The 22,630-nt window shown below is 46.2% G+C and overlaps 1 protein-coding gene across 2 annotated transcripts in view; it reads right to left on the minus strand.

Annotated features, from left to right (window-relative positions):
- LOC118369420 (testican-2) overlaps positions 1 to 22,630 on the minus strand; it is an 83,951-nt gene that overhangs the window by 38,307 nt on the left and 23,014 nt on the right. For both annotated transcript variants that reach the window (XM_052498717.1, XM_052498718.1), the window contains exon 2: positions 5,523 to 5,571. In XM_052498717.1, coding sequence (XP_052354677.1) covers positions 5,523 to 5,571 — 49 coding nt within the window. The remainder of the gene's footprint in view (positions 1 to 5,522; positions 5,572 to 22,630) is intronic.

Below are 22,630 nucleotides of genomic sequence, written 5' to 3' on the forward strand. Positions count from 1 at the left end.
GTAAATATTTTCTTCTTCTTGAACTGCACTGTTGGTTAAGGGCTTGTAAGTAAGCATTTCACGGTAAAGTCTACACTTGTTGTATTCAGCGCATATGGCAAATAAAGTTTGATTTGATTATATGGAGATGTGACTCAGACATACACTGAGTGTACAAAATATTAGGAGCACCTTCCTAATATTGAGTCTATGTCCTGAAAAGAGCAGGTATTCCTAATGTTTTGTTTACTCAGTGTATTTAGTAATCATGTAGTTTATGAACACACACAGATGAGTGTGCATGCATGCACATACACAGACCCACCCACTTTGTGGCTGTGCTAGCTAGTGACCACTCTGCAGACCTGCCTCCAGGGCAAGCAATAACATCCATTTCAGACAGAAGATGAGATATGTTACCTGTAAAAAAATATATATAAGGCAATGTTCGTATGACCCCCTTTCAAACAGCCACTTATTTTCCACTTCTTTGCAGGTATACCCCTTTTATACATTTCAGTGGGTAACTGGCCAATTGGGAGGGGTGGGGTATTGTTAAACCATGGGGGCTGTTTGCAATTGAAATTAGGGAGGGGTTAAACAATGGAAGTGTTAAGGAATCATGACTCTGTCTTTAGGTGGCTTTTTTTTCTGTGTATTTTTTATCCCTACCCCTTTCAGATATATTAGAAAGCTGGTATAAAACCCAAGCATGATAAATTAGTGGAATTTTGGTCTGTGTATGAATGGGGTATAAAAGCCAACCTGCTCCGCCTGGCTCTACAGTGATCACACTGACACACACACACAAATCTATCCATCTCTTTCTTTATATCCATCTCCATAAATCCCTCTCTCTTTTCACCATTTCTCACTCTCTCTGTATCTCTTCCCCTCTCTCAACCTGATGATAAGCTGTAGACCACACTATCTACCTAGAGAGTTTATCTGTATTTTTCATAGCTGTCTACATACCACCACAGACCAATGCTGGCACTAAGACCGCGCTCATTGAGCTGTATTCCGCCATAAGCAAACAGGAAGACGCTCATCCAGAGGCGGCGCTCTTAGAGGCCCGGGAATTTAATGAATGGAAAACTTAAATTAGTTTTACCAAATCTCTATCAACATGTGAAATGTGAAACCAGAGGGGGAAAAAAATTCTAGATCACCTGTACTCCACACACAGAGACACGTACAAAGCTCTCCCTCCATTTGGTAAATCCAGCCACAATTCTATCCTCCTGATTCCTACTTACAAGCAAAAATTAAAGCAGGAATCACCAGTGACTCGGTCTATAAAAACAATGGTCAGATGAAGCAGATGCTGAACTACAGGACTGCTTTGCTTTCACAGACTGGAACATGTCCCGGGATTTTTCCGATGACATTGAGGAATACACCACATCAGTCACTGGCTTTATCAATAAGTGCATTGAGGACGTCGTCCTCACAGAGACATGAACGTACATACCCCAACCAGAAGCCATGTATTACAGGCATCATTCGCACTGAGCTAAAGGGTAGAGCTGCCGCTTTCAAGGTGCGGGACTCTAACCTGGAAGCTTACAAGAAATTCCACTATGCCCTGCGACGAACCATCGAACAGGCAAAGCATCAATACAGGGCTAAGATTGAATCAAACTACACCGTCTCCGACGCTCGTCGGATGTGGCAAGGCTTGCAAACTATTACAGATTACAAAGGGAAGCACAGCCGCGAGCTGCCCAGTGACACGAGCCTACCAGGCGAGCTAAATCACTTCTACGCTCGCTTTGAGGCAAGCAACACTGAGGCATGCATGAGAGCATCAGCTGTTCCGGACAACTGTGTGATCACGCTCTCCGTAGCCGACGTGAGTAAGACCTTTAAACAGGTCAACATTCACAAGGCTGCGGGGCCAGATGGATTACTAGGACGTGTGCTCCAGGTATGTGCTGACCAACTGGCAAAGGTCTTCACTGACATTTTCAACATGTCCCTGATTGAGTCTGTAATACCAACATGCTTCAAGCAGACCACCATAGTCCCTGTGCCCAAGAATACAAAGGCAACCTGCCCAAATGACTACAGACCCGTAGCACTCACGTCCGTAGCCATGAAGTGCTTTGAAAGGCTGGTCATGGCTCACATAAACACCATTATCCCAGAAACCCAAGACCCACTCCAATTTGCATACTGCCCAAACAGATCCACAGATGATGCAATCTCTATTGCACTCCACACTTTCACACCTGGACAAAAAGGAACACATATGTGAGAATGCTATTCATTGACTACAGCTCAGCGTTCAACACCATAGTACCCTCAAAGCTCATCACTAAGCTGAGGAACCTGGGACTAAACACCTCCCTCTGCAACTGGATCCTGAACTTCCTGATGGGCCGCCCCCAGGTGGTGAGGGTAGGTAGCAACACATCTGCCACGCTGATCCTCAACACTGGAGCTACCCAGGGGTGTGTGCTCAGTCCCCTCCTGTACTCCCTGTTCACCCACGACTGCATGGCCAGGCACGACTCCAACACCATCATTAAGTTTTCTGACGGTACAACAGTGGCCTGATCACCGACAACGACGAGACAGCCTATAGGGAGGAGGTCAGAGACCTGGCCGGCTGGTGCCAGAATAAAAACCTATCCCTCAACGTAACCAAGACTAAGGAGATTATTGTGTACTACAGGAAAAGGAGCACGTCCCCATTCTCATCAACGGGGCTGTAGTGGAGCAGGTTGAGAGCTTCAAATTCCTTGGTGTCCACATCACCAACAATCTAGAATGGTCCAAACATACCAAGACAGTAATGATGGCTGCCTGCCATCCAGGACCTCTACATCAGGCGGTGTCAGAGGAAGGCCCTGAAAATTGTCAAAGACCCCAGCCACCCCAGTCATAGACTGTTCGCTCTACTACCGCATGGCAAGCGGTACCGGAGTGCCAAGTCTAGGACAAAAAGGCTTCTCAACGGTTTTTACCCACAAGCCATAAGACTCCTGAACAGGTAATCAAATGGCTACCCAGACTATTTGCATTGTTCCCCCCAACCCCTCTTTTACGCTGCTGCTACTCTCTGTTTATCTTTAACTAGTCACTTTAGCCATACATGTACATACTACCTCAATTGGCCCGACCAACCAGTGCTCCCGCACATCAGCTAACCGGGCTATCTGCATTGTGTCCCACCACCCACCACCCCCTCTTTTACGCTACTGCTACTCTCTGTTCATCATATACAGTGGGGCAAAAAAGTATTTAGTTAGCCACCAATTGTGCAAGTTCTCCCACTTAAAAAGATGACAGATGAGAAAAAAAATCCAGAAAATCACATTGTAGGATTTTTAATTAATTTATTTGCAAATTATGGTGGAAAATAACAGTAGCAAGGCTGGTTATTTTCAAATGTCTTTTTACTCTTGTTTTATTTATTCACTTACACACACACACACACACACACACACACACACACACACACACACACACACACACACACACACACACACACACACACACACACACACACACACACACACACACACACACACACACACACACACACACACACACACACAAAATCAGGTGCTAAATCATTTTCTTTCACACTATTGATTAGCCTGTAACTAAGCATTTCACTGTAAAGTCTACTACACCTGTTGTATTCGGCGCACGTGACAAATTAACTTTGATTTGAATTGGGTGAGGCGGGTTGCAGGAGAGTATTGTTGAAACTGAGGTTAAAAATATAAAAAATATACGAAATATATACGAGGGAGGGGAAAAATATATATATACACGGACACGACAAGACAAAGATGTCTGAACTGCTACGCGATCTTGGAATGTGTCGGAGCGCCTTTAAACAGGTCAATATTCACAAGGCCGCAGGGACAGAAGAATTACCAGAATGTGTACTGCGAGCATGCACTAACCAACTGGCAAGGGTCTTCACTGACTTTTTCAACCTCTTCCTGTCCAAGTCTGTAATACCAACATGTTTTAAGCAGACCATCATAGTCCCTGTGCGAAAGGCTGGTCATGGCTCACATCAACAACATTATCCAGAAACCCTAGACCCGCTTCTATTTACATACCTCCCCAACAGATCCACAGATGATGAAATCTCTATTGCACTCCACACTGCCCTTTTCCACCTGGACAAAAGGAACACCTATGTGAGAATGCTATTCATTGACTACAGCTCAGCGTTCAACACCATAGTGCACTCAAAGCTCATCAATAAGGTAAGGACCCTGTGACTAAACACCTCCCTCTCCAACTGGATACAGGGCTTCCTGACGGGCTGCCCCCAGGTGATAAGGGTAGGTAACAACACGTCTGCCACACTGATCCTCAACAATGGGGCCCCTCAGTGGAGCGCGCGAGAGAGAGAGAGATCAGTTCTATTAAAGTTGAGAGCTCCAACAATTCCTACAGCATTGTTTGATATTTCAATTATTGACAATATTATAAAATACAATATCACAAAATGGACTCCAGCAAGAAAACACAACAGTAGAAAGTATAATCTCTCCCTCCCCCTCATCCCCTCTCTCCCCCTCTCTCCCTTCTCTCCTCTCTTTCTCCAGACCTCTACAAGAAGTAATAATTACACGCTAATTAAGCTCGGGGAGATATAGCAGTACTAATGGACTCAGCCATTCTATTCCCACCACTTTATTTGAGCTGCAAATCAAGACACAATGGTCATGGACACAACGTCAAGCTATTTTTCATATACAGTTTACTATAAAGGTAGTGCACCATTATAGGGAATAGGGTTCCATTTGGAATGCAACCTGGAGGTCATGACTCCATCGGCCTGTGGCTCAATTAAAGACAGAGAAGAGGAGAGCAGAGAAGAGAAGACAGGCTAGGCTACTCAATGTTGATTGGTAATTGGTCGACAGCAGAGCTCAGAACCTCCTCAGGGAGAAAGATAGTCAGACGGCTGCTGTTACAGCGAGCTAACATCTCTAACATCACTTGACGTTTTCACTGAGGTCACGTGTGTACAGCATCTGACCTTAGAATACAAATTGGATTGTAAACAAACATGTATCTTGCCTTGTCTAAAACACCAGTGTAGTGTGTGATACCTCAGTTGTGCACCTTTTGGTTACCTTTTTATGTGACCTGGGCTGAAGCACATCTGGGTGCACTCTCATTCTAATGGACATTGTCGTGTCTGATAAACCAAGTGATCGTCAACCCCTAATTCCTGGCCTGGCAATGATCCCTGCGATGTTGCCGACCTGTCCCTCAGATGGATGGCTAGCTAGCTATATACTGATTTAGTCAGCTTTCAAGAGCTCGGTTTTTGTTTCCTATGAGAATGTTTTATCGATCAACTAACCACTTGATGAAATTGAGGTAAATATAATGGATAACATGATCACTCTCAGGTTATTTCTCAAAAGTGATGGTGCTGAATCTTCCTAAGTAAAGTTGATTATTTTCCTGCTGTAGCAAACTGTCTCTAATTAAAATCCTACACCAGTACAATAGATGTATAATATACAGTATGTTAAAGAACTGAGGGGGGGGCTTACTTTCATTAGAGCCTCCCTGATTCTCATCCCAGGTCCTCACATAGTCATCCTGCAGAGACAGAGAGATCCAGGTTAACCCACAGCAGAAGAAGCATTATGATTAACTGAGTGAGTCACTGGTTACGTCCAAAATAGCACCCTATTGCCTATATAGTGCACTACTTTTAACCACAGCCCTATGGACCCTGGTCAAAAGAAGTGCACTATAAAGGGAATACGGTGGCATTTGGGCCGCAGACACTGTGGGTCCAGATGAGTCTGCATGGGGATCTAACAAACAGCATGGCTTACTATAGTACTGCACCAGAAATATCTTGCAAAGAATTTGTGTTCCAAATGGCACCCTATTCCCTATACAGTGCACTACTTACTCTATATGCTCTGGTCAAAAGTAGTGCACTATATAGGGACTGAAGCGCCGTTTGTGGAACATACAACCGGTCTTTCAATTGTATTTCTTACTTTTTATTCTTAATTAGAACATGAATCGTTCTCATTAAAATGGACAAGTTGAGAGAGAGAGAAGAGAAAGAAGAGAGAGATATGAAAGTGAGAGAGAGATGTACAGTATATGTAAGAGAGAGAGGTTAGGGTGGGTGGGTAGAGAGAGTGTAAATGGCAATAAAGAGAGAAACAGAGACAATGAAAGTGAGTTACAAGCATTCAAAAAAGACATCCAAGAAAAAGGGATGGGTAGAATATAGATGAAGAAATAAACTGACCTCTACTTCCTGGTAGAACGAGAGGCAGAGGAGGAGAAGAAGAGGGATAGTTAAAGGATGTAACATCAGATATACTGAGGTGTATTCATCAACATTTATCACCATGTTCAATATACAGCGTCTCTTGATTAATGGTCTCCACAGAGACACAATGAATAGCAAAGAGCTTTAGCTAGCAGTGAATTAACATAATTGATTATGCAATAACAACAAAAAACACAATATAAGACTGTTTTATGCTCATACATGGAATGCACAGCAGAAAAAAAGGTCATATTTCCCCAGTACCAATAGAGGTAAAGGTCATATTTCCCCAGTACCAATAGAGGTAAAGGTCATATTTCCCCAGTACCAATAAGAGGTAAAGGTCATATTTCCCCAGTACCAACCAAAGAGGTAAGGGCATATTTCCCCAGTACCAATAAGAGGTAAAGGTCATATTTCCCCAGTACCAATAGAGGTAAAGGTCATATTTCCCCAGTACCAATAGAGGTAAAGGTCATATTTCCCCAGTACCAATAAGAGGTAAAGGTCATATTTCCCCAGTACCAATAAGAGGTAAAGGTCATATTTCCCCAGTACCAATAAGAGGTAAAGGTCATATTTCCCCAGTACCAATAAGAGGTAAAGGGCACATTTCCCCAGTACCAAGAGGTAAAGGGCACATTTCCCCAGTACCAATAGAGGTAAAGGGCACATTTCCCCAGTACCAATAGAGGTAAAGGGCACATTTCCCCAGTACCAATAGATAAGCATACATTTACATTGTGATATCATCCCTGTATTCGTTTGGTTGTGATATTCTCTATAGCAAACCCCAAAGAAATTAAGTATACTGACATCGGCCAATCGCTTGGCCTCAAAACAGTAAATAGCCATTAAGATAAATATACGGTCTGCCTCCTTAGCGGTGGTATACTCCGTAGGATATACATCACCATAAACACTTACTGTACTGGAAGAGGGGGTGCCAAAAAGCTCTCTGGAGGAAACAATAAAGCGTGCCACACTCATAAAGGCATCCTGGGGTCTCTGCTTGCTCTCCTCTTTCTACATCCAGGGTGGCTTGTTTTCATGGAGGTAAATATTTTATGCACATTTTCCCCATCAGTGTTGTGTTTCCACCAAACTGACTTGTTGCAGATAAAAATCAGGTTGTGATGACGTAGTGCACACAAAATGTACTTTTTGATGAAGTTTTCATGTACCGAAAAATCTACAGTTCAATGTGTTCCGCATTTTAAAACTCTACAGTTTTACCGATGTCATTTCAACCCAAATGTGATCACGTTGAATCAACGTGGAAAACAGATTGGATTTGCAAAAAGTCATCAACCTAAGGGAATTTCGCCCCCCCCCCAACTTTATCCTAAATCCAATGACAGGGAAAAATGTTTGGTTGATTTCATGTTGAATTCGTTAGTTGACAACTGAACTAAATGTAAATCAAAACTAGGAGTTGAACTTACAGTATTTCCCAATTGTTTACACACTAAAATTGGAACTTAAAAACGCAAATCACCAAAACCTGAAACTCATGTACCAAATCCCTAAACCAAGTCTGCAAAATTGCAAGCACAATTCCTGCTTTACACTCAGTTTTCAAATCTATATCACACTTTGTGCAAAACACTACACACAGTTCTCTACATTAGGCACAACATTCAAAATTAAAATCTCTTCAGTCCCTTTGGAAAGCAACGCTCTATACACCAATTGGCAACACCCACTCCTCACAGGTGTAAATGTTTACATATACACACACACATATATATATATATATATATATATATATACACACACAGTATATAATCAAAGTGAGTACACCCCTCACATTTTTGTAAATATTTGAGTATATATTTTCATGTGACAACACTGAAGAAATGACACTTTGCTACAATGTAAAGTAGTGAGTGTACAGCTTGTATAACAGTGCAAATTTGCTGTCCCCTCAAAATAACTCAACACACAGCCATTAATGTCTAAACCGCTGGCAACAAAAGTGAGTACACCCCTAAGTGAAAATGTCCAAATTGGGCCCAAAGTGTCAATACTTTGTGTGGCCAGCATCATTTTCCAGCACTGCCTTAACTCTCTTGGGCATGGAGTTCACCAGAGCTTCACAGGTTGCCACTGGAGTCCTCTTCTACTCCTCCATTGACGACATCAAGGAGCTGGTGGATGTTAGAGACCGTGTACTCCTACACCTTCCGTTTGAGGATGCCCCACAGATGCTCAATAGGGTTTAGGTCTGGAGACATGCTTGGCCAGTCCATCACCTTTACCCTCAGCTTCTTTAGCAAGGCAATGGTCGCCTTGGAGGTGTGTTTGTGGTCGTTATCATGTTGGAATACTGCCCTGTGGCCCAGTCTCCGAAGGGAGGGGTTCATGCTCTGCTTAAGTATGTCACAGTACATGTTGGCATTCATGGTTCCCTCAATGAACTGTAGATCCCCAGTGGCAACACTCATTCAGCCTCAGACCATGACACTCCCACCACCACGCTTGACTGTAGGCAAAACACACTTGTCTTTGTACTCCTCACCTGGTTGCCGCCACACACGCTGACACCATCTGAACCAAATAAGTTTCTTGGTCTCATCAGACCACAGGACATGGTTCCAGTAATCCATGTCCTTAGTCTGCTTGTCTTCAGCAAACTGTTTGCGGGCTTTCTTGTGGGACGACAGCCATTCAGACCAATTTGATGCAGTGTACGGCGTATGGTCTGAGCACTGACAGGCTGATCCCCACCCCTTCAACCTCTGCAGCAATGCTGGCATCACTCTGGATATGACGCTGAGCACGTGCACTCAACTTCTTTGGTCGACCATGGCGAGGCCTGTATATTCTGCACATCTACCATTCGAGTGTTTAATTGGTATATTGTAATTACTTCGCCACCATGGCCTATTTATTGCCTTACCTCCGTTATCCTACCTCATTTGCACATACTGTCTATAGACTTTTCTACTGTATCATTGACTGTGTTTGTTTATTCCATGTGTAACTACACCCAAACAAGGGCACTGCGTTCATCCACCTCTGGCCTGCTCGCCTCCCTACCACTGAGGAAGTACAGTTCCCGCTCAGCCCAGTCAAAACTGTTCGCTGCTCTGGCCCCCAATGGTGGAACAAACTCCCTCACGACGCCAGGACAGCGGAGTCAATCACCACCTTCCGGAGACACCTGAAACCCCACCTCTTCAAGGAATACCTAGGATAGGGTAAGTAAGGGTAAGTAATCCTTCTCACCCCCCAACAAGATTTAGATGCAAGTGGCTGTTCCACTGGTTGTCATAAGGTGTATGCACCAATTTGTAAGTCGCTCTGGATAAGAGCGTCTGCTAAATGACTTAAATGTAATGATGTAAATATGTAACTCTGTGTTGTTATATGTGTCTAATTGCTTTGTTTTATCTTGGCCAGGTCGCAGTTGTAAATGAGAACTTGTTCTCAACTAGCCTACCTGGTTAAATAAAGGTGAAATAAAAAAATAAAAAACACTAGTTGCTGAATTGTTCACTTAGAAATCAGAGTTTTGGCACTAATAAAGGCCACAAATGAGCTCTCCTGTTCTGGAGGAAAATGGAAGTCAATGGTGATGCAAGAGCTAGAGGTGAAGGAGTGAGAGTAAGAGGAGGACAAGGAAGGACAGTTGTCTCAGATGAGCTCAGGACCACATTGGTTGACCATGTGCTCAACCATGGATTGAGTATGAGGGAGGCTGGGCAGAGAGCTCAGCCCAACCGGAGCCGCTACACGGTTGTATCTATCATCCGTATATTCAGAAATGACAACTTGGTAAGTTACTTACCATCTATACTATGCTCTTTATGTATGTATACTGTAGTCCGACATATCAGTAGGTCTATGTTACTCAGTGATTGTTGGCCAATGTTACAGTAACGTCATTTCATATTGAAAGAAAATGTTTATTTTAGCTTACTGTAACCAATCATATCATATTTGTGGATCTTCTGCAGAACTGAGAGACGACCAGGCCATGGTGGAAGACACCGGCTGTTCACACCAGAACAGAGACGGCCAGGCCATGGTGGAAGACACCGGCTGTTCACACCAGAACAGAGACGTCCAGGCCATGGTGGAAGACACCGGCTGTTCACAGAGACGGCCAGGCCATGGTGGAAGACACCGGCTGTTCACACCAGAACAGAGACGGCCAGGCCATGGTGGAAGACACCTGTTCACACCAGAACTGAGACGGCCAGGCCATTCACACCAGAACCGAGAGACGGCCAGGCCATGGTGGAAGACACCGCCTGTTCACACCAGAACTGAGAGACGGCCAGGCCATGGTGGAAGACACCGGCTGTTCACACCCAGAACCAGGCCATGGTGGAAGACACCGGCTGTTCACACCAGAACCGAGACGGCCAGGCCATGGTGGAAGACACCGCCTGTTCACACCAGAACCGAGAGACGGCCAGGCCATGGTGGAAGACACCGGCTGTTCACACCAGAACCGAGAGACGGCCAGGCCATGGTGGAAGACACCGGCTGTTTCGAGAGACGGCCAGGCCATGGTGGAAGACACCGCCTGTTCACACCCGAGAGACGGCCAGGCCATGGTGGAAGACACCGGCTGTTCACACCAGAACCGAGAGACGGCCAGGCCATGGTGGAAGATGGCTGTTCACACCAGAAGACACCGGCCAGGCCATGGTGGAAGACACCGGCTGTTCACACCAGAACCGAGAGACGGCCAGGCCATGGTGGAAGACACCGGCTGTTCACACCAGAACCGAGAGACGGCCAGGCCATGGTGGAAGACACCGGCTGTTCACACCAGAACCGAGAGACGGCCAGGCCATGGTGGAAGACACCGGCTGTTCACACCAGAACCGAGAGACGGCCAGGCCATGGTGGAAGACAGGCCGCCTGTTCACACCAGAACGAGAGACGGCCAGGCCATGGTCACACCAGGAAGACAGGCCATGGTGGAAGAGGCTGTTCACACCAGAACCGAGAGACGGCCAGGCCATGGTGGAAGACACCGGCTGTTCACACCAGAACCGAGAGACGGCCAGGCCATGGTGGAAGACACCGCCTGTTTGAGAGACAGGCCATGGTGGAAGACACCGGCTGTTCACACCAGAACAGAGACGGCCAGGCCATGGTGGTTCACACCAGAACACCAGGCCATGGTGGAAGACACCGGCTGTTCACACCAGAACCGAGAGACGGCCAGGCCATGGTGGTCACACCAGAACAGAGACGACCAGGCCATGGTGGAAGACACCGGCTGTTCACACCAGAACCGAGAGACGGCCAGGCCATGGTGGAAGACACCGCCTGTTCACACCAGAACTGAGAGACGGCCAGGCCATGGTGGAAGACACCGGCTGTTCACACCAGAACCGAGAGACGGCCAGGCCATGGTGGAAGACTCCGGCTGTTCACACCAGAACTGAGAGACCGTGTGGCAATGGAGAATGCATTTGGTGAAGTTGATGTGGGGGCTTTCGGCGGCTGGATCCGTCACTCCAGAAGATTCTTTCCCCACTGTTTAACCAGGGAGAACATGGCTTGTGATGTAGATGAGGTGCTGTTTAACCAGGGAGAACATGGCTTGTGATGTAGATGAGGTGCTGTTTAGCCAGGGAGAACATGGCTTGTGATGTAGATGAGGTGCTGTTTAGCCAGGGAGAACATGGCTTGTGATGTAGATGAGGTGCTGTTTAGCCAGGGACAACATGGCTTGTGATGTAGATGAGGTGCTGTTTAGCCAGGGACAACATGGCTTGTGATGTAGAGGAGGTGCTGTTTAGCCAGGGAGAACATGGTTTGTGATGTAGATGAGGTGCTGTTTAACCAGGGAGAACATGGCTTGTGATGTAGATGAGGTGCTGTTTAGCCAGGGAGAACATGGCTTGTGATGTAGATGAGGTGCTGTTTAACCAGGGAGAACATGGCTTGTGATGTAGATGAGGTGCTGTTTAACCAGGGAGAACATGGCTTGTGATGTAGATGAGGTGCTGTTTAGCCAGGGAGAACATGGCTTGTGATGTAGATGTGCTGCGGCCAGACCAAAATAAGAGGCAGGATGCAGCCCAATGTCTTTTTTCTTACATTTTGCATGTGTTTTTGTGTTTAGAGTTTTGAAATGAATTAACCTACATTTTTTTGTACAGAAAACCCTTTATCTTACTGAATGTTTTTCCTGGTTTTATCCTGTTGGTTATAGAAAGCACAAGTGTTCAAGTGTTCAAAAATACTGCATTTTGGAAATAAATGACAATGTTTGTTACTGTATTGCATTTTTGTGTTTATTTATGTATATTTGAGTAGGTATACATTACTGTAACAATCTTTTACAACCGGCTACAGTGTAACACTGAAAATGCATAAACCTACTGATGAGATATTCATAGTAGTGTTTTGTGTTGAGCACATCAGTGTGTTGGTTGGTAGACAGATCTCTTCTTATGACGCGTGTGTGCGTCATTTTGATGCAAAAAAAAACATTTTGGAAAGAGAGAAAACAGTTTTGAACACAGTGTTTGCTTTTGCTAGAGTTTTGTAGAATTTTGTGTTTAGAGTTTTGGGAAATGGCCCAGTGATTCAGCAAACGTGTGTAAACAATTGTGGAAAACTGTAAGTCTGTGCCCAGTGGGAAGAGTGCGTGTGTCAGAGTTTACGGGCAGACCATTAAATCGGATGCCTCTGACGTTCCAGTTATTGATGATGAAGCTCTTGCATTATTTAACAGTGTGCATCGAGAAGTAGAACTCATTTTCGAAACAGCACAGGGTAGCAAGGTGACTTTCAAGTTTAATTGCGGTTTGTGGAAACTAGGCAATGTCAAAAGGCTGAAAGAATGTCATGATATTCCAAATCATTCTGTTATGCAAATGCCTGCCAATCCTCAAGGATGCATATGCATTTACATGTTTGTCATTTAGCAGACGCTCTTATCCAGAGACTTGCAGTTAGTGAGTGAATACATACTGTATGTACTTTTTCTTACTGCATGCATGTAGCTAACACAAAAGACCTCAAACCCAAATCCATCATATCACAAGTCTATTAAAAGTGGGATATAGTTACACTGTCAGTTTTAACTCCTTTAAAGAGATTATCTGGTACTTTTTGCCAGTAGTTCTGAAAGTAGCGCTCATGAGCCAAAAGTGGTCCCCGGAAAATTGAGAACTACGTCACATACTGTATGTGCAGATATGTGCCCCACATCATTGCTTTCTCTCTCGCTCTGCTGTGTGTGCATTTTGCTAGCAGTCAATGAAATGGCGAGGGGCTAAAGCTCATTGGCTAGAACTCAAATTGTTTGGGGGCTGGCTAACATGGGGGAAAGTGGAGGGAAAATGGAGCCACACAGATTACAGTAAACAGTTGCTTTCAAACATTGCTAATTGAGGTAAGACAGTAATTCTGCTCATAGATTATGCATGTATGAACTACACATTGACACATCCAGCTCAAAGCGGGAGGTTTAAAAAATACTTACTAGTCGCCAAAGTTCAGTGGCATGTCTGTTTAAGTTGGGCTGTCTCAGTATCTGACATGGCAGACAGGCCCCCCCCCTGCTGTGTATTCACCCTGACTGACAGTATAATCCCTCATATCACTGGGACGAGACTCAGTCTGTATGTGTGGATGTGGTCTGTGAATGATGGGTATTTCTAAGTCAATGTGAGCTGTCACATGCTGTATCCTGTTCAGTTGTCCCAAAGAAAGCACTGGGGGATGGGGTGGATCACAAAAGCAAAACAGAAGGTAGTGGGACATGCACCTAAGATGACAATCTATGCATGCATGACTATCCAGACACAATATCATGTCTAGACGAGGAAGGAGCAAATATCCGTATCGTATCAGAGCAACACTAATCTCACAGGGAAAGGCCATATGAACACCTACACTCCTGACATTACTCAGTGACTGACTTCAGTATCAGTATGCACATCTGTTCCCTGCAGGAATTGAACCCACAACCATGGGGTTGCCAGCATCACACTCTTACCACTTGAGTCTACAACCGCTCATCAATAAAGGGTAAAAATGGGGGATGTTTCTTTACAGAAGCTATTGCCCTCTGAGATGGCAGAGAGAGGAAGATAAAGAAAGTTCTGCTCTGCCTCTGCTTCCGAGTAAATTCAGTTCTGCCCTGCTGCATCACACTACCTGCTGGGCAGCTCTCATTTGGCCTAGCATCCAACTGCTGATTTTAGCCTGTGTAAAACTCTGCAGTCTGTACTATCCTCATTTATAGTGTTCTCTCAGTCTCCGTATCATTCTCTATGTGTTTGGCTCTCAGTTTCTCTCCGCAGTCTTCTCTCTCCTGCTGTTTCTATCTCACTTTCTTTTTCTTCCCTCTTATCTCATCCCCTTTCACCTCTCTTCCATCCTCCTCTCTCCAGTCTTCTCTCGTCCAACATGTTGTGTTATGGCAACACTTTTGCGTTATGGCAGCAGTGCGTTGCGTTATGGCAGCAGTGCGTTGTGTTATGGCAGCAGTGTGTTGTGTTATGGCAGCAGTGCGTTGCGTTATGGCAGCAGTGCGTTGCGTTATGGCAGCAGTGCGTTGCGTTATGGCAGCAGTGCGTTGCGTTATGGCAGCAGTGCGTTGCGTTATGGCAGCAGTGTGTTGCGTTATGGCAGCAGTGCGTTGCGTTAGGGCAGCAGTGTGTTGCGTTAGGGCAGCAGTGTGTTGTGTTAGGGCAGCAGTGTGTTGTGTTAGGGCAGCAGTGTGTTGTGTTAGGGCAGCAGTGTGTTGTGTTATGGCAGCAGTGTGTTGTGTTATGGCAGCAGTGCGTTGCGTTATGGCAGCAGTGCGTTGCGTTATGGCAGCAGTGTGTTGTGTTATGGCAGCAGTGTGTTGTGTTAGGGCAGCAGTGTGTTGTGTTAGGGCAGCAGTGTGTTGTGTTAGGGCAGCAGTGTGTTGTGTTAGGGCAGCAGTGTGTTGTGTTAGGGCAGCAGTGTGTTGTGTTAGGGCAGCAGTGTGTTGTGTTATGGCAGCAGTGCGTTGTGTTGTGGCAGCAGTGTGTTGTGTTAGGGCAGCAGTGTGTTGTGTTATGGCAGCAGTGTGTTGTGTTACGGCGCAGTGTGTTGTGTTAGGGCAGCAGTGCGTTGTGTTACGGCGCAGTGTGTTGTGTTAGGGCAGCAGTGTTACGGCGCAGTGTGTTGTGTTACGGCGCAGTGTGTTGTGTTAGGGCAGCAGTGTTACGGCGCAGTGTGTTGTGTTAGGGCAGCAGTGTTGTGTTGCAGTGTGTTATGGCAGCAGTGCGTTGCGTTATGGCGCAGTGTGTTGTGTTATGGCGCAGTGTGTTGTGTTATGGCGCAGTGTGTTGTGTTATGGCGCAGTGTGTTGTGTTATGGCACAGTGTGTTGTGTTATGGCGCAGTGTGTTGTGTTATGGCGCAGTGTGTTGTGTTATGGCGCAGTGTGTTGTGTTACGGCACAGTGTGTTGTGTTACGGCGCAGTGTTACGGCGCAGTGTGTTGTGTTAGGGCAGCAGTACGTTGCGTTACGGCGCAGTGTGTTGTGTTACGGCGCAGTGTTGTGTTACGGCGCAGTGTGTTGTGTTAGGGCAGCAATACGTTGCGTTACGGCAGCAATGCGTTGCGTTGCGTTACGGCAGCAGTGCGTTGCGTTATGGCGCAGTGTGTTGTGTTACAGTGTGTTGTGTTATGGCGCAGTGTTAGGGCGCAGTGTGTTGTGTTAGGGCAGCAATACGTTGCGTTACGGCAGCAATGCGTTGCGTTACGGCAGCAGTGTGTTGCGTTATGGCAGCAGTGTGTTGCGTATGGCGCAGTGTGTTGTGTTAGCAGTGTGTTGCGTTATGGCAGCAGTGCGTTGCGTTATGGCAGCAGTGCGTTGCGTTATGGCAGCAGTGTGTTGCGTTAGGGCAGCAGTGTGTTGCGTTACGGCAGCAGTGCGTTGCGTTATGGCGCAGTGTGTTGCGTTATGGCAGCAGTGTGTTGTGTTAGGGCAGCAGTGTGTTGTGTTAGGGCAGCAGTGTGTTGTGTTATGGCGCAGTGTGTTGCGTTATGGCAGCAGTGCGTTGCGTTATGCAGCAGTGCGTTGTTATGGCAGTTATGGCGCAGTGTGTTTGCGTTATGGCAGCAGTGTGTTGCGTTATGCAGCAGTGTGTTGTGTTATGGCAGCAGTGTTATGGCGCAGTGTGTTGTGTTATGGCGCAGTGTGTTGTGTTATGGCGCAGTGTGTTGTGTTATGGCGCAGTGTGTTGTGTTATGGCGCAGTGTGTTGTGTTATGGCGCAGTGTGTTGTGTTATGGCGCAGTGTGTTGTGTTATGGCGCAGTGTGTTGTGTTACGGCGCAGTGTGTTGTGTTACGGCGCAGTGTGTTGTGTTACGGCGCAGTGTGTTGTGTTACGGCGCAGTGTGTTGTGTGTTGTGTTAGTGTGTTGCGGCGCAGTGTGTTGTGTTACGGCGCAGTGTGTTGTGTTACGGCGCAGTGTGTTGTGTTACGTTATGGCGCAGTGTGTTGTGTTACGGCGCAGTGTGTTGTGTTACGGCGCAGTGTGTTGTGTTACGGCGCAGTGTGTTGTGTTACGGCAGCAGTGTGTTGTGTTACGGCAGCAGTGTGTTGTGTTATGGCGCAGTGTTATGGCGGAATGTGTTGTGTTATGTTATGGCGGAGTGTGTTGTGTTATGGCAGCAGTGTGTTGCGTTATGGCAGCAGTGCGTTGTGTTATGGCAGCAGTGTGTTGTGTTACGGCGCAGTGTGTTGTGTTACGGCGCAGTGTGTTGTGTTAGGGCAGCAGTGCGTTGCGTTATGGCAGCAGTGCGTTGCGTTATGGCGCAGTGCGTTGTGTTATGGCGCAGTGTTACGGCGCAGTGTGTTGTGTTATGGCGCAGTGTGTTGTGTTATGGCGCAGTGTTACGGCGCAGTGTGTTGTGTTAGGGCACAGTGTTACGGCGCAGTGTGTTGTGTTACGGCGCAGTGTTACGGGCGCAGTGTGTTGTGTTAGGGCAGCAATACGTTGCGTTACGGCAGCAATGCGTTGCGTTGCGTTGCGTTAGCGGCAGCAGTGCGTTGCGTTATGGCGCAGTGTGTTGCGTTATGGCAGCAGTGTGTTGCGTTATGGCGCAGTGTGTTGTGTTATGGCGCAGTGTGTTGTGTTATGGCGCAGTGTGTTGTGTTATGGCAGCAGTGCGTTGCGTTATGGCAGCAGTGCGTTGCGTTATGGCAGCAGTGTGTTGCGTTATGGCAGCAGTGTGTTGCGTTAGGGCAGCAGTGTGTTGTGTTAGGGCAGCAGTGTGTTGTGTTAGGGCAGCAGTGTGTTGTGTTAGGGCAGCAGTGTGTTGCGTTAGGGCAGCAGTGTGTTGCGTTAGGGCAGCAGTGTGTTGCGTTAGGGCAGCAGTGTGTTGTGTTAGGGCAGCAGTGTGTTGCGTTATGGCAGCAGTGTGTTGCGTTATGGCAGCAGTGTGTTGCGTTATGCAGCAGTGCGTTGCGTTATGGCAGCAGTGTGTTGTGTTATGGCAGCAGTGTTATGGCGCAGTGTGTTGTGTTATGGCGCAGTGTGTTGTGTTATGGCGCAGTGTGTTGTGTTATGGCGCAGTGTGTTGTGTTATGGCGCAGTGTGTTGTGTTATGGCGCAGTGTGTTGTGTTATGGCGCAGTGTGTTGTGTTATGGCGCAGTGTGTTGTGTTATGGCGCAGTGTGTTGTGTTACGGCGCATTGTGTTGTGTTACGGCGCAGTGTGTTGTGTTACGGCGCAGTGTGTTGTGTTACGGCGCAGTGTGTTGTGTTACGGCGCAGTGTGTTGTGTTACGGCGCAGTGTGTTGTGTTACGGCGCAGTGTGTTGTGTTACGGCAGCAGTGTGTTGTGTTATGGCGCAGTGTTATGGCGGAATGTGTTGTGTTATGGCGGAGTGTGTTGTGTTATGGCAGCAGTGCGTTGCGTTATGGCAGCAGTGCGTTGTGTTATGGCAGCAGTGCGTTGTGTTATGGCAGCAGTGCGTTGTGTTATGGCAGCAGTGCGTTGTGTTACGGCAGCAGTGTGTTGTGTTACGGCAGCAGTGTGTTGTGTTACGGCAGCAGTGTGTTGTGTTACGGCAGCAGTGTGTTGTGTTACGGCGCAGTGTGTTGTGTTATGGCAGCAGTGCGTTGTGTTATGGCAGCAGTGCGTTGTGTTATGGCAGCAGTGCGTTGTGTTATGGCAGCAGTGCGTTGTGTTATGGCAGCAGTGCGTTGTGTTATGGCAGCAGTGCGTTGCGTTATGGCAGCAGTGCGTTGCGTTATGGCAGCAGTGCGTTGTGTTATGGCAGCAGTGCGTTGTGTTATGGCAGCAGCGCGTTGTGTTATGGCAGCAGCGCGTTGTGTTATGGCAGCAGCGCGTTGTGTTATGGCAGCAGCGCGTTGTGTTATGGCAGCAGCGCGTTGTGTTATGTTGCAGCAGCAGCGCGTTGTGTTATGGCAGCAGCGTGTTGTGTTATGTTGCAGTGTGTTATGGTGCAGTGTGTTATGGTGCAGTGTGTTATGGTGCAGTGTGTTATGGTGCAGTGTGTTGCGTTAAATGAGCTGTGAGGCACAGATTAGATCACTAGAGCGTGCTAATTGGTCCTTCTGTAGCTCAGTTGGTAGAGCATGGCGCTTGTAACGCCAGGGTAGTGGGTTCGATCCCGGGACCACCCATATGTAGAATGTATGCACACATGACTGTAAGTCGCTTTGGATAAAAGCGTCTGCTAAATGGCATATTTTTTTTTTTTTTTTTTTTCTAATTGGTCTATATGTATGCACACAGGGGTATTCCTCGCTTTCAACCGGGGGTTTCAAGATTAGAAGTGTGGAGGGAATGGAGGTAGATCACACGCTGCAGTAGCAGCAGCTCACTTCTCTTCTCTGGCTGTAGGGAGGTTTAGGGAGACAGGATCAGAGCTTGTGTGGGGATCCAGCTCAGAAGCTGCTGATCCTGGGAGTGCTTAGAGGGCTGGGAGGGTAGGGAGGTAGAGGCTACAGTAGGAAGTGGTATTTGAGAGCTGTCAGAGTGGTGAGAGGTGTTTATTACTACTGAGGGGGTATGACTCAAAGAGACGGGGGAAAGTGGGAGGAGAGAGAAAGCAAGTGAGAGAGAGAGAGGACAGAGCAGAACGCACATAAGAAGGGAGAGAGGTAGAAGGAGAGAGCATGAGAGAGAGGGAGAGAGAGAGATCAATAGATTGTCAGATCAAACTGAACAGAGTGTTAGGGAATGTAAACATGTTGACATCACAGGAAGTGCCCTGAGGTGACCACTCTCCACTCTGTCCATTACAAAGACAACACCTTGACACTGTGTGCATGTGTTTGTTTCAGCTTCCACTGTCAATGCTGTTGCTGAGACAATATTTTTGTTGTCTTCATAAAAGAGGTAAAGAGGAAAGTACATGTTTATTTAAATCTCACGTTAATTGACTACCAGCACAATGTTCTCGCATGAAGTCAAGGGAGTGGGGAAGATTATGATTAGGAAGCTTGACACTGGAGCACAATTTTCTATAGCCTTTTCCCAGTAGAAAAGCAACATTGGAACTATATTCAGCGGATCCACATTAGGCTACTTGGTGACTCATGAGATGATAGACATTGTTTCAATACAGGCCCAATTCATTGCTCTGAACAGTATTGGATTTTACAGGATGAGGAGGGAAAAGAGCAGAAGTTGACTGAAATGTTAAAACCCTCTAAGTGTTTCCATTTCTCCCATGCTGTGTTACTAATCTAGTGCCCTATAAAATCTGGTAGATTTTTTTGCCTGATTCTGTTCATTTTTCCACCAAACTCAGTTTTCTTTATTTAGTTTTTCAATGTTTCTGTTATTTCCATTTTTTTTCAGGTTTTCAATTTCAAAAATCACACTTTTTTTTAACCCATAAGAGTCTAAGCCCTGTCTAAGCAGGGAGGTTGGTTTACTACTAAACTCTATGGAATTGTTTTAAGAAGGGTCTTCTATTTAAGACCCCTTGAAGTATGCCATTTGCATTTATTTTTAACTTGCAGAATATTTTAGGGTCCTAACTGCTATTAGTCCATACAAACGCATTGAATAACAGATTCACAACATGGAATAAAAGAAAGTCCCCCCCAAAAAATCTGAAGGAAGTTTGTTCTGAAGTGTCTGTCCTATATCAGGAATAATTTTGTTGTATATATATTTAACCCCTTATTTTTGTCACTAAACAGTCTCCATATATACTTCCATATATTTTTTCAACTAGTACTTGTGAGTCTTGTCGGCTTCCTAGAGCAAAACATGCATGGGCTACTTTGTAGTTAACATTTAATTTGGGTTTTTGGGAAAGCCTTTCCATCTACCTTCCGCCGAAGTCGGCTCCTCTCCTTGTTCGGGCGGCGTTCGGCGGTCGACGTAACCGGCTTTCTAGCCATCGCCGCTCCATTTTTCATGTATCCATTTGTTTTGTCTTGTTCCCTGCACACCTGGTTTTCATTCCCCAATCAATCTACGTGTATTTATTCCTCTGTTCCCCATCATGTCTTTGTGTAAGATTGTTTGTGTTACGTGTGTATTGTTGACGCCCCAGACTGGCTTGTCTTTTTCGAGTTATTGTTCACGAAGATGCTTATTGTTAAACATAATTCTTATGACTGTTTTGCGTGTTTTGCACTTTTGCCTAAATAAAGTGTGCGCCTGTTCACAAATCTCTGCTCTCCTGCACCTGACGTCGCTACCAGTACGCACACATTTGACACTACCAGAAGACGGTTGTCAACACATTAGCATCATCGCTAACAGCTACACCAAGTGGTAGACAAATTCTCGCACACAGACACGGGCATTCCTGTGCCGTTGCATCTTCAGAAAGTTGAAGGAAAATACGAATCACTGATGCATTTTGTTCATGTCTTGTGAAAATCTTGGGCAAATTCATGCATTTTCTAATCAATTCAATACGTTTGGTTAATTTTCTACTTAGTTAAAAAATATATACATTGTTGAATTCTATTTTAAATGTATGATTCCGTTCACGTTCTCCACAATGCTGATTTTATCCCTCTGTCCCCTGGTGCTGTCAGACACACACAGGTGACTTCTACAGTATCCAGCTGTAATTGATTGTAGTTTTCGTGACTTGGTGCTGCTGGCAGTCTTGTCTGGCCAGGCCATCATCCATACTGCTGGACTGGGCTTACTGGAAAGACTGAAGGGATACATGCGATTCAGATAGAATCAGTCCTGACAACACTTCATAGGTGTGACGCATCACTGCATTAATGCTACACTAGAGATAATGGGGAGAGGTCTAAATGGAGATTCAAGCCAAATAGAACAACAATCCTGGGTTAATCCAAGTGTGAAATATTCAGTACTGGGATTATTTCAATTTCATTGAAATATTTCATACACAGCGCAGTTCTCTTCCACAGCACACACACATGTACAACGGGAGGAAGAGAAACAGAAAGGTCTACATTCAACACAACACAAGAGCCTGCACAGAAACACAGCCTGTGTCTAAAATGGTACACTATAGCCTATGCATTACTTTTGACCAGGGCCAGGTGGCTCAAGGCAAAACAACACAAGTTCAGTGGCATTTCAGAGACAGACTATGCCACTTTTTCAGAATGATTGTGTCTTTCTAGGAAAACACAATAATTATTGTGTCTTTCCCTATGGGCCCTGGTCAAAATAGTGCACTATATAGGGAATAAGGTATCATTTGGAACGCATCCTGGGAGTGCATAGTGGACGATGATGAAAGGATATTTTTCTCTCTCTTAATTACATCCCACCTATCTCTCTGCTGCTGGGCCAAGACACCCCACAGTGTAGCATGGTGCTCTCATCCACTCTCGCTGTCAGTGCTGATCTAGGTGCACTCTATATACAGTGACTTCCCAAGAGCCCACAACCTCTGGTGCTGGGCCAGGACACCCCACAGCGCTGTGTAGGAGCTGATCTAGGCGCACTCCATCTACGCCCTGCCCGCTGATCTATGTTCACACTCCATCTAATCTGCCTTTGATCAGACAAATGTCTGCTGCATGTGAAAAAGCCCGGAAGCTTATCAGAGCTCTAGAACAGCACAATAAAATAATGTCTGTGAGATGATGTCTCTTGACAAAGCTGTAGATATGAACCAAATGAGAGCAGTACATTAAACATCTTAATCTGAAAATATAAACAACCTATAAATAAATAATAGTCAAGATAATTGAATAAACAGCTGAATGCCTAGAGCAGGGATGTCAAACATACAGCCTGTGCACAGGCGGGAGGGGGTCCAATCCGGGCCGCTGGAGGGGGCCCACTCCGGCTCGCTGGAGGGGGTCCAATCCGGCCCGCTGGAGGGGGGTCCAATCCGGCCCGCTGGAGGGGGTCCAATCCGGCCCGCTGGAGGGGGGTCCAATCCGGGCCGCTGGAGGGGGTCCAATCCG

Source organism: Oncorhynchus keta, chromosome 36, assembly GCF_023373465.1.
Source record: "Oncorhynchus keta strain PuntledgeMale-10-30-2019 chromosome 36, Oket_V2, whole genome shotgun sequence".
Lineage (NCBI taxonomy): Eukaryota > Metazoa > Chordata > Actinopteri > Salmoniformes > Salmonidae > Oncorhynchus > Oncorhynchus keta.